Source organism: Desmodus rotundus, chromosome 6 (assembly GCF_022682495.2).
Source record: "Desmodus rotundus isolate HL8 chromosome 6, HLdesRot8A.1, whole genome shotgun sequence".
NCBI classification, from domain to species: Eukaryota; Metazoa; Chordata; class Mammalia; order Chiroptera; family Phyllostomidae; genus Desmodus; species Desmodus rotundus.
Genome location: NC_071392.1, coordinates 7466076 through 7478347, shown reverse-complemented (window position 1 = coordinate 7478347; position 12272 = coordinate 7466076). Strand labels below are relative to the sequence as shown.

The 12272-nt window shown below is 47.4% G+C and overlaps 1 protein-coding gene across 1 annotated transcript in view; it reads left to right on the top strand.

Moving 5' to 3' along the window:
- NPSR1 (neuropeptide S receptor 1) overlaps window positions 1-12272 on the top strand; it is a 99007-nt gene that overhangs the window by 82711 nt on the left and 4024 nt on the right. Inside the window, exons 6-7 of the mRNA XM_024563065.2 lie at window positions 3039-3115; window positions 11257-11343. Of these exons, the coding sequence (XP_024418833.2) occupies window positions 3039-3115; window positions 11257-11343 (164 nt within the window). The remainder of the gene's footprint in view (window positions 1-3038; window positions 3116-11256; window positions 11344-12272) is intronic.

Genomic DNA, 12272 nt, shown 5'->3' with positions numbered 1-12272 from the left:
GCAGAAGAGACTGGATATCATTCTCTTGTAGAGAAGTGGAGGGACTGGCGGGCCCTGAGGCCAGGGCATGGCTCTCCACCCGGCGCATTGGCTCTGAGGTTTCCAGATGGTAGCAGAGCAGGGGCCTCAGAAGATTATGGCAATAATCAGGCAAGAGGTCATAAGGGGCGCTCACTTCAGCAGCAAGTGCGCTAGCATTGGAGTGATGCCGGGATTAGTATGGCCTCTGGGTAAGAATGACACATACATCCATGAAGCTTTCCCTATTTTTGTGTTTAATGGATACAGAGTTTCCGTCTGGAATGATGACAATGTTCTGGCAGTGCCCGGTGGTGACGGTCACACAACAGTGTAAATGTGCTCAGTGCCCCAGGACCTTATACATGGAAACGGTTAAAATGGTCAATTTCGTGTTATATTTACTGTATCACAATAAAAGCTCATCAACATAGACAAAAAGAGATTGTAAGGGTCCTGAAGAACAGGAATGGAGAGGAAGGGATAGACAGCAGAGACGTTTTGAAGGAGCAATCCACGGAACCTGCTGATTAAGTAGAAGAAAGAAATGAAGAAGAAAGAGGAGACAAATAATTCATAGGTCTCTGGTACGTGACTGTTACACTCTGAGATGTGGCCTGATTCAGGCCACAAATTAAAGGGTGCCCTACTTACTGGGCATTTTCCGGGCTAGTAATAAGGTTGGCACAGGCTTTCTACTTGCTTGGTCCTTTAAAGATGAGGCCGGGGTGACTTAGACCCAAACCCCTAACACAGAAGACTGTTCTTAATCTCCCTCATGCATGTGGTCAATGGTCCATAAATACTTGAATTATTGATCAATGAAGTACTGGGCTTGCAATTATAACACACAGCACTTCAAGGCACTTGAAATACAAATGCCTTTTATATCCTTTACCTGGGGACAAGTTTCCCTGCTCTAACAAATACTCAAAGCAAAGAGTAGACTCATTAGTAATTTTCTTTCTCATTTTCTTCTTTACTGTAGACATACAAAAATCCCTGGGCAGGTGTATGAAAAGAAGGGGGTATGTTCCACAAAGGCCTCAAGCTTCCTTGGAGCACTCGGAGGAGTTAGCTGAACGAGACAGGAAAAGCATTAAGAAGCAGAGCATTTTAACAGTCATTAATTAAGTTATATTCTAAAATTCATTAAAAACAATTAGTGCTTTGTCAGTGGCTGCAAACTGGAGCTCGGATTTTTTTTTTTTAACCAGTGATTCTCAAGAGGGAAGTTGGTGTGGTTTTAAACTAAATCGGTGCTGCCCTGACTGGTGTGACTCGGTTGGGCATCATCCCACAGAGCAAAAGGTTGCTGGTTTGCTTCCCGGTGAGGGTACATATCTGGGTTGCAGGTTTGGTCCCTGGTTGGGACGCCTTTGAGAACAACCAATCGATATTTCTCTCTCACATCGATGTTTCTTTCCCTCTCTTTCTCCATCCCTTCCCCTCTCTCTAAAAAGTAAGTAAATAAACAAAACCTTTAAAAAAATAAAGTAGTGCTTTCTCTCCAAGTTTTTAGTCAAGATACTCAATGTATTTGAAATGTCAAATAACATGAAAGAAGGTGTTAATTTTTATATTTATCAAAGGGAACACAGGATACAAAATTTGCTGATGCTTTTGAATCATTAACACATTGATTTCCTGCTAGGCAGATTATATCTCATGAGAGTAGATGTGACATTACGTGAAAAACGGGGAAGAAAGAGGGACAGAACTGACATTCACTGGGTCTCTGCTAATTTTGAAGCACTGTGATTGGCACTTTAAATGATGTCACAGTTGATCCCTAAAAACTCTCCAGAGGTTTGTATTTTTAATTCCACTTTACAGTCTCAACTGGGGCCCGCTGTCTTTGTTCATTCGCGTGGCTACGACAAGGCACACAGACTATACACGACAAAGTGCCTCTCACTTCCGGTTCTGGAGGCTGGAGGCCTGCAACCAGGCTGCCACCAGGGCTCAGTGAGGGCCCTCCTCCAGGCTGCAGATTTCTCCGTGTCGTTGTGGGGTGAGAATGCTCCCCAGGGTCCCTTTCACAAGGCCACTAATCCCAGTCCTGAGGGCCCCACCTCACAAAGGTGGGGGCACCTCACAAAGCACCTCACAAAGACCCCACCCCCAAACACCATCACCCTGGGCATTAGGATTTCAACATGAGTTTTGAAGGGACACAGACATTCAGCCTGTATCACTCCGTGTATTCGTTATCTCTTGCTTGATAACGAATGATCATGGACCTGGTGATTTAGAACAACATACTTTATTATCTCACAGTACTTGTGCATCAGGAATCTGTACACGGCTTCTCTGGGTCATCTGCTGAGGCAAGGTGATGATTAAGGTGTCGGCCAGGCCCGGGGTGCCCATCAGAGGCTCACCTGGAGAAGGATCTTTTCCCCATCCCTCATGGGTTCTTGGCAGAATTAATTTGCTGGGACTGTAGGACTTATGATCCTGCAGCCCCAGGAAATTAATCGATCCTTCAAAGCCGGTGATGGAAACAGACACTAGCAAGGCAGATGCTACACTCTTATGTAATCACGCACAGCTGATCACCTTCATCCCAATGCATGGATTGGAATCGAGTCATGGGCCCCGTCACACGCAACAGGAGAGGACCACATAAATGCCTGCCCCCCAGAGGCCAAAATTATGGGGCCATAGTAAAGACTGTAAATTCAAGGTCATACAACCAGCAAGTAGTAGAGCCGGTTACAAATCTAAATCTTTCTGACCCTAAACCCTGTGTCTGGGTTCTAATCTCAGCGATACCTCTAACCACTGGGGCCATCTTACAGAAATTTAACTCAACCAGTCTTAGCCTCTGGCTTAAAAAAGAAGGAGCTGCTTTCAGGGGGCTTTCAGTGTCCACCTGCTGTGATTCTGTGATCCGCAAATACAGAGCGACCCCTCCTCCCTACCTCATGCTCAGAGAGTGGGAGTGGTCTTCTCTCTGTGTCTTCCCGATGGGGATCCACCAACCACGTTCACGTTACCTGTGCTCCTTTCCACAGCGTCATCTATGCCATTGTGATCCGAACCATTTGGACAAAAAGCAAGGCCCACGAGACGGTGATTTCCAACTGCTCAGGTAAATCTCTTATCTGAATCACCCAGCTCTTGGCTCATTTTGCCTCTGCAGAGGTTTTCCCCAGCAAACATGAGCTTGGGCTCTGGATATGCACCATTACGTCAGGGCCCAGCGGGCAGATGGGACCCCTGAAGGCTGCCCCAGGCAGCCTTGTCTTCTCCACCTGACCTCCCTGGGAACTGGGGGAAGGACGGGGGACTTCAAGCCTGGTCACGCTGTGCCAGCACAGGGTCCTGCTAAGCAGCCTTTGAACCAGAGTCCATGGCCGCCCCAGTCTCTCAGGCCTGGGCCTGAGGAGGATGCTGGGATGAAGAGAGGCCTGTCCAAGAAAACACCGATCATTCACCAAAACACCCGAGTAGACATTCGTATTGGGCTAAGTTCGCTGCCATCAGTCCACAGAAAGATCTGGGACCCCAAGCCAGTTGAAGCACGTTCTGTGCTTCCCCTCCCCATACACCAGTTGCCACCAGACCGAGCCTGAGATGGCCACTAAAGGTCCCCAAGTCCATTCAGTAAAACCGAACCCAGAACAGCTAGGCGGCATGCACTAGCACCTGGAGGTCTGCCCTGCTTCTCCAGTTTATGCCCACTGAATAAACAGCCTGGTTCCTCCTACAGGAAGCTTCCAGTCTCGTGCCCTGGGTCTCAGCCCCCGCTGCACAAGAGCATTGTCGGGAAGCTTTTCCGAGACACGATATCCAGACCCCACTGCCAGAGCGATCCTGATTCACTCCACCTGGTGTGTGGTCTGGGCATCCTTACTTTGGAAAAGCTCTTGAGATGCTCTTGTTGTACAACCAGGGTTGACAACCTCTGGTCCAGCAGGAGACACAGTCACCAGCACCTGGCTCTCACACTGAGTCCCGGGAGTAACCCAAATGTGAGCTTGGGCTCTGGATATGTTAGGGCCCAGCGGGCAGATGGGACTCCTGAAGGCTGCCCCAGGCAGCCCTGCCTGCTCCACCTGGCCTCCCTGGGAACTGGGGGAAGGCTGGGGGACTTCAAGCCTGGCACGCTGTGCCAACACAGGGCTGCTGGGAAATAGCCCAGCTGTGAAGAACCTCCTGCTTGTCTGGTCTCTGCGCCCTGGTTTTTCTCGAACAGCAAGAACAGTCCGAGAGGATAAATACAAGTGCATTTATTTTATTCATTGTGAGTGGCTCTAGCCAAAAGTAAGAATATTTGTCTAAAAAAATAAAGATGGATGAGCACATCCATCCAATGTCAGATAAAGACAGGTGCAGGGCCTGATATTTCTTAGGTGGGCTGAGGTCTTCCTGTTCTTTCAGACTGGGATCAGGTTGGTTTAAATCCCTGTCCTGTGCCAGTTCCAGGGGGGTGGTGTGTCCCTCCCTGCCCGTCGCTCTGTGCTTTCACCCTCACTGTCTCACCTACAGCTCTTTGATCCCCCTGCTCTCGGTCCAAAGGACCACGGTGGAACCCACCTCATTTTCCTTCAGCCCCAGTGGATGAATAGAGCAAATGCTGCTGGAGGTGTGAGGCATCACATTTCCATGCTGTATCCACTACCCCACCACCCAGGGTATCTCCCACCACCCGCACCCCATTCTCGGCAGACCTTTCGTCAGTGTGGCAGGACCCTGGTTCCTCCCCAGTGTCCCCCTGGCCCTGCCACTAGATTTTCCTGCCCCTGTGCTGTTGGGTCCCCCATCGTCACGGGTCTGAAGTAGTGCAAAGCCACGTGGAGGCCAGTTTCCCCACTGGCACACAGTACACCATTCCCCCTTCCCAAAGGTGGAAGGGGAGACCGTCCGTTTTCACTCTTTAACACAAATGTGTGTCTCCCTTCTACCTATATTTCTGTTGTCCATATCTTCCTGTCACCATCAGCGACGCCCCTGCTGGAGTGCAGAGCAGATGGTAGTCTGAGAAGCCCGTATACTCTCTGTATCTTATTCACAAATGGAACACGCTTCACTTCCTATCTGGCATCACAGCCAAGCAGCTCTGGTGTTGGCTGGGAGTCGGGCTCCCCAGTGGCGTTAGCACGCCAGGAGGACGGCTCGGCAACAGGGACGTCAGCCATAAGCAGTGTGAACAGAAGCTCACTTTGTAAACACGGGCTGCAAAATTCAAGTCGTCATTAGTTTGACAACCACTCTTCTCACTGGCAAACGTGTCTAGTTTCTCCCTCTGAAAGGCTGTCAGAGAGAAAGAAATAACTAATAAATGATCGGAAGACTTTCCCACAAATAAGCGTGGAGGACAAGAGGTAGGAAGAGGAGGTTTCCAAGCTTGTGTGTTGCTATCTTTCAGGAGCCGGCATGTTCTGAACGCCCAGGGTATCTGTCTGCTCCTGCGGAATAGAGGGTTTAGTGCATGGGGGCAGGAGGTGAGGGAGCCACACCCAGGGAAGGGACAAAGTGTAACATCTGGATATAACTGTATCTGGCCATTATGACTTGGAAGCCATGACATGATTCTCGCTGTATCCAAATTGCATGTTAAATGAAGTAGAATGAGGTGGAGAGAAGAGCTTTGGAATAGGAACTGGGTTTGGGTCCTACTGACTTCTAGCTGAATGAGCTTAAGATATGCCCATTGCCCCCGCCGGAGTGGCTTAGTGGGGTGGGCGTCGTCACACAAAACGAAAGGTCGCCAGTTTGATTCCCAGTCAGGGCACATGCCTGGGTTGTGGGTTCAGTCCCCAGCTGGGGCACGTATGGAGAGCAGCCAATTGATGTTTCTCTCTCACATCCATGTTTTTCTGCCTCTCTTTCTCTCTGAAAAAAAAAAAAAAATCCAAAATAAAAAAAGACAAGCCCAATGACCAGCCCCAAGCACCTTTTTTCATCGGTGCGTGTGGGTAAAATGGCTTCTCTGCAGACAACTACATTTAGCAAAAGACATAAAAAACACCGTGGAAAAGATATAAAGACATAAATAAATGACTCTTACAAAACGTTCATTGATAGTAAGACTCAATAGCATAAACATGTCAGGTCCCCACTTAATCTACAGTTCCGATCAAAATTGAAATGGGACATTTTATTGAGCTTGACAAACCAGTTTTGAAAGATACCTGGAAATTTCAGGAGCCAAGAATCGCTAGGGCACCCCTGGTGAAGTAGAGCTGGATAGAGAGGTTTACTGTACTAAATATTAAGATTTATCCTAAAGTCAGAGTGATTAATAGGATGTGGTATTGACACAATACCACAGGCAACTAGAAAATAAAACAGCCCCAAGGCAGACAGACCAACACAGAGACCAGAACTCCATAGACGTCAGAAGATCATAGGAACGGAATGAAATCGGACTTTCACCTCAATTCATAGGCAAAACAAATTCCAGGTCAATTCGAGACTTAAATATGAAATACATGACTTTTAAAACTTGTAAAACAAAAAAAAGGTGATACCTTTATGATACTGGAGTAAGGAAGAGTTTCTTAAACAAGGTACAAGGTACATGAAGCCACAAAAGGAATGATGGATAAATTTGACTCTGTTAGTATTTAAAAAGTCAGACCACAAAGGGGGAGAAATTTGTGTAACGTATTACCTGGGAAAACATTATTATTCAGAATTTTTTAGAATACCTAAAAATGAATAAAGAAAAAAATTGAAAGCTAAATAGGAAAAAATGAGCCAGACACAGGCATCTTACAGAAAGGAAAAGAGCAATGGCCCAAAATAAGATTTTCAACCTCACTGATAATCAGAAAAGAACTCATTCAAATCTTAGTTAGATATACTTTTCTACCCACAGGATTAATAACAATTTTAAAGTCTGATGTTTCTGTGTTGACAAAGATATAAAGATCACGGTTTATTTGGCAATATTATTTTCAAAAGCTTAGTAGGCTTCTGGTCTACTTGCTTCCCGTCAGTTTCCTGTCTGGGGAACCATAGTCTTTATCACCACCACCCTCAGGTCTGACTTGGCCTGTGCTCCCTTACCCTGGCCCTTTCTGCTTGCCTGAGGCCATCAGAAGCAGGTGAGAGGCTACGTCCCCAGTCTGCTCTTTGTCTCGGGAATGACTCATAATGTATCTTTGCTGGTCACAACCTCACAATGTCATGGCTTAACTTGTGGACCAGGGCCAGCTTCATTGCCATTATATACACAGGGCCCAGCACAAGCAATGCCCCTTTTTTATCACAAAATCAGAAGCATGGGATTCTGTAACATGACACTATCACACTCAAGCGCACCCTATGACATTTTAGGTGGAATGTTCCAACTGCTGTCCAGCTCATGTGAGACACTCACGTACCCTCCCAGCCGCACTCAAGCAGCCCTCGCTTCTGCCGCCCTGCACCTGCGACCCTGAGACCTCTCCCTGTGTATTTCCTACGGGTTTCGTTTCTCTGGTGCCGAGCACGGACTGCTGCACCAACCTTGTCCTTGGGGTTTGGGGCTCAGGAGACACACAACCTGCCTTCCCAGGCATCATGTGCGACGCCCCCACCAAAGGGATCCCTGGTGTACCAGCTTCCAACCTCAGGTTTCTGGCCACCGCGGCCAGCCCACTAGACCACTGCCACAAGTATTAGGTGCTTGTGGTGACAGCACTTCCCATGAGGAACCAGTTTCTGCTTTCGTTAAGGAAACACCAGCAGCTACAACAGAGAAACCCCAAATACAGTAGCCTTCACAGAAGTTTGTTTTTTGCTCCGTTGATGTCCAAGTGCTAACAAAGGTCAAAGGGAAGGGTACTGTTGCACAGTTTTTCAAAGACTCAAGCAGATGAATATTCTGCCACCCAGAACAGAAGGCCACTAAGATGTCCCTCGGCATCAACATCCCGCCAGCGGAGTGGGGACAAGAGAGAGTGGAGGATTGCCCAGGCGGTTTGTTTAAGCTAGGCCTGGGTCTGGTATATGAGGGTTCTTTCCATGTTACCATAAGCAGATCTTAGTCATGTGACTACACCCTGCTGAAAGGAGAGCTGGGAAATGTAGTTTACTTGTGTGCCCAAGGGAAAAGGAAAGGATTTGATGAAAGCTACCCTGTTCCTGCCACAATGATTTTAGGGCTATCAGGGGTCTCAGTTCTGCCTGAGCTGAGGAGCTGAGGAATAGAAAAGGCTGTGAGTTAGGTGAGTGAGGTGAGTTAGGTCATACCTTCTCATAGTAGCTGTGACCACTGGTTTGCCAGAAGGTTAAAAACAAAAAAACCCAAGGGGAGGAAATGGTCAAAATTCTACAGTTAACCAGATGAGATATAATGTGCTAAAAAATATATAACATGCAGGTTATATTTATAGGTAAAGAGGCCATCAAAGATCAGAAATCAAAAAATCAAGTTAAAAAAATTTTAGAAATCAGACATACCTTCTAAAAATGTTTAATTTTTTTGAATTATCCTGAGGTATGTAAAGTTCCTAACATATGAAAAATATTTATTCTAAAATATTACTAGGTAGACTTCCCTGTTAACAAACAAGTCACCTGCACTCATTATAGTCCACAGATGGTTCACGAACAAATTCTGCCTCATTTTAAAATGCCAGGATAACAGCTGTTTCCCGCCAGCCCTCACTTCCAGGGTTCCGCCCAGAAAAATGGATTCCCAGTGTCTGCACCAAGCTGGGGAAGGTGAGGAGCAGGCACTGGCCACTTGGAGACTAATTTCCAGCCTGGGCCCCCTCGGGACTCACACTTGGACTAAAACAGCCTAAGGCAGTTTGCTGAATCTAATGGACCTGCTGCTTGTAGGCTCCTCCAGCCATTAATGCACAATGACAACTGAATTTAACTGCTTTCCACTCCAGCTCGCCCCAGGGCCGGGGTGGAATTAATCCTTTTATCTCCCAATAAAGGAGAATTACCGGCATTTTGTAGCCCGGCTGTCTCTGAAGAAGCTTCTTTGGGAGAGGGAGGCTTTGCATTTCCTAGAGTGGTCAGATTAAAGATGCTTTTCGCTGATCTCGTTGGGAGGTGGAAGGGCAAGGAATTGATTTCATTGTCGCGCGTTGCCCTGTGAGAAGGACTGAAAGTTTCCGTTTTAAGCAGAATTCAGAGCACAAGTGTCATTCTGGAGAACTTTTCTGAAAAACCAAGTCTTTAGAGCCGTTCAGTTCAGGAGTCAGCTGATACTCCAGCAAATGAGGATCCTTTGCAAGGATACAATTTGGTCTGCTATCTTTTTTACTTGCCTCTGGTAGGTCTAATACCCCTGATAATTTTTGGATGTAATATAATTCCTATACACAGATAACAACAGTGTATAATAATCTGTCTAAATGTTGTAATACCTTCTGTTCACTTCCATAAAGGCAGCTCATATTCCCAAAATAGCTAAAACCTCATTCATCCCAACTAACAAGGGAATTGACATGCTCAGCATGGGGCTTGACATCTTGACGACATTATTTTATTTCAATCCTCAAAATAACTGTGAATTTGGTGTTTCACATCTCATTTTTAAAATTGGGAGACCGAGGCTGGGAACATTAGGCAGTTCGCATATAGTTTCACAGTCCGTAATTAGTATAGCTGGGAATGCATTCAGGTCACACTCTGAAGCCTGTATCTTTCCCAAGACACCACCATAGCAACCAGGGTTTTGCAACCTTCACACTATCGGGGTTTTGGACCGGATAACTCTCTGTGTGAGCGTGTTGCGGGGAGGGCTGTTCTGTGCATTGAAGGATGTTTAGCAGAATTCTTGGCTCCTACCTACTAGATGCCAGTAGTAACCTCTCCCCCACGTGACAAATGAAAATGTGTCCAGACATTGTCAAAATAACCTCCAGGGGCAATATTGCTCCCAGTTGAGAACCACCGCTGTAAATGCTTCTGAAGCTTCTACCACGGAAGTTTCACAGCTCCGAGAAACGCACAGAATAATTTGAAGGTCTAGGAGTGGTCTTACAGGGTATGCATTAAGAAATAAAAAATGAATTATAATTAGTATTTCAGCTCATGACACATGAAAAAGCCCCATGTCCCTGTTATTCCTGATAGAAGTTGGGGGGCGGCTCTTCTCTGTCTGTCCTTGGCTTTTGTCTCTCTCATGTCCTCCAGCTTTGTGGGGCGTGTGTGATCCTTCACGCCAGATTGAAAGTTCCTGGAGAATGAGAACTGTCTTTTAGCCTATTTTGTTCAGTGCTTCTCTCTTAGCAGATGTGCTGGGCTTGTTGGTTTGGGCTGAACTGAACTGGAGAGGGGACAGAATAGTGCAAAGGTAAATGTACCAGTTCCCAAGGAGATTAAAACACATTTTCATCGTGAAATCCGAACAATGGAGTGGGGACCCATGAGCACAGTAGTTGGCCTGGGCTACCACTGAGCTCATGCCTGCTGAGCCCCAATCAGCGGCAACCCACTGGAAGTGCGTGGGCTGGCAGCCTCTCCGTGCTGCCCCACTGGGGGGTGCTCGGGACAGGGCCGAGTGCATGCCGAGAGAGGGCGCCTTCCCCAGTGTTCACAGCAGCACCCCATGGGCTGACAGGCAGAGGCCCTGACAGTAAAAGTTCTTCCACAGCACCAGGGGCCCTTGCACCCAACATCTCCACCCCACCCCCCTGTTTGCCAGCTCTCTGCTCCTGAGCGCCATTGCACTGAGCTCTGCCCATCCCCGTCACCCTGTCCTTTACCACTTCTCCACTAGAGAGAGGTTTGTATGGATTCATCCAACAAATATTAATTACACACGAAGTTCAGAGGATACAGGAGTGGAAAATAAAGTTTGCCTCCATCAAGCTGATATTCCTAATGGATTCTTATATTTATGCTCTGGGATGTTTCTGTTTTTATTTTTTAATCTCCCTGGTTTGAGCTTTTGCCAAGAGTGGCATTTCTGAGTTAGATGAATGAGTTAGTCTGGGGTAACCATTCTAAGAAAACGGCTGTGCCCGAGGTTGCTGGGGCAACCAGACGGGTAGTCAGGTGGCTAATCCCAGCCTCAGCCGACTCAGGGCATCCAGACAGCCTCTTGAGAGAGTCTGGATGGCCCAATACGTTTGCATTCTCTATTAAGCTGCACACTGAGCAGTTTCCAACACCCATCCCAGAGCCATCGTTACTCTGAAAATGTCCAGGGAGGTCCTCCTGGGCATGGGTGAGCAGGATCTGAGTGGTCCCACGAAGGCTGTGGGACTAACTTGTGATGTTCGCATTGGCAGAAACAGCTCTACACTCTGCTGTCTCCCTTTTCTGTGTCTACAGATGGGAAGCTGTGCACCAGTTACAACCGAGGGCTCCTCTCAAAGGCAAAAGTCAAGGCCATCAAGTACAGCATGGTCATCGTTCTTGGTGAGCAACGTCCCTCCTTGTGTGGCAGCACTGAGTGGACACTCCGAAAGCAAACTAGTACCTGGGGCCTGGTGGTGGAGAGCCCACGGGAGAAGGGACCTTGTCCAATTGGAGGGGGATGTGTAGGACTTGTCAGTCTCTCTGTGTGTGGCTCCTTCGAAGGATGACATTTGCTTCCTAACCTCTCTCTTCATTAGTGTAGCTGTCCACCAAGGCCCTGGGGTGCAGAATTTGGAGAAAATCTGATGACTTGCTGAAGCGGATGCCCACCGTCACCCAGCTGGCCCAGTTGCTTTCTTTAATACACACTCTCCCCCAGGGCTAAAGTGGACGAGCAAAAGGAAGACTGGAGGACGTTTCATTTCTCCTGGACAGTTCCTTTCCAGGTCACTATAAATTCCTCCCGAATCTTCTCTCTCCCTCCCGTTTCCTTTCTTTCTATTGTTACAACCCATAAAGTTACCTTATCTAAGGGAAAAAAAAAGGGTATTTCTGGAGCACCTAATCTGTGTCAGTTTAGTCTGTGTTCTTTGTTACCCTCAAACCTTCAAAACTGCCTCTTTCTGAGGCCCTCTCAGCTAATGACCTCGATTCCTATCTCACTAAGAAAGTGCATCTAAGCAGAATAGAATGTCCTCGTTATTCTCTTTCTCTTACATGCACAGATGGGATGAATCTCTACCACGGGCTCTGTCCTTTCTCCTCTGACAGGGGATACACTGGCACTGATTCTCTCTACATCCACATTGTTCTCCTGAGCCCAAATCCCATCCCTTCCTGCAGACTCGAGAACTTTGTTCCTCCAGTGACCTCCCCCCGCCCCTGACAGCTTTCCCTTGACTGGGTCGCACGCACATAAATGAACTGTAAGAGCCTCCTTAAGGACCTACTTTGTAACAGGCCCACCTCCCCTCACTCTTTGCTATCAC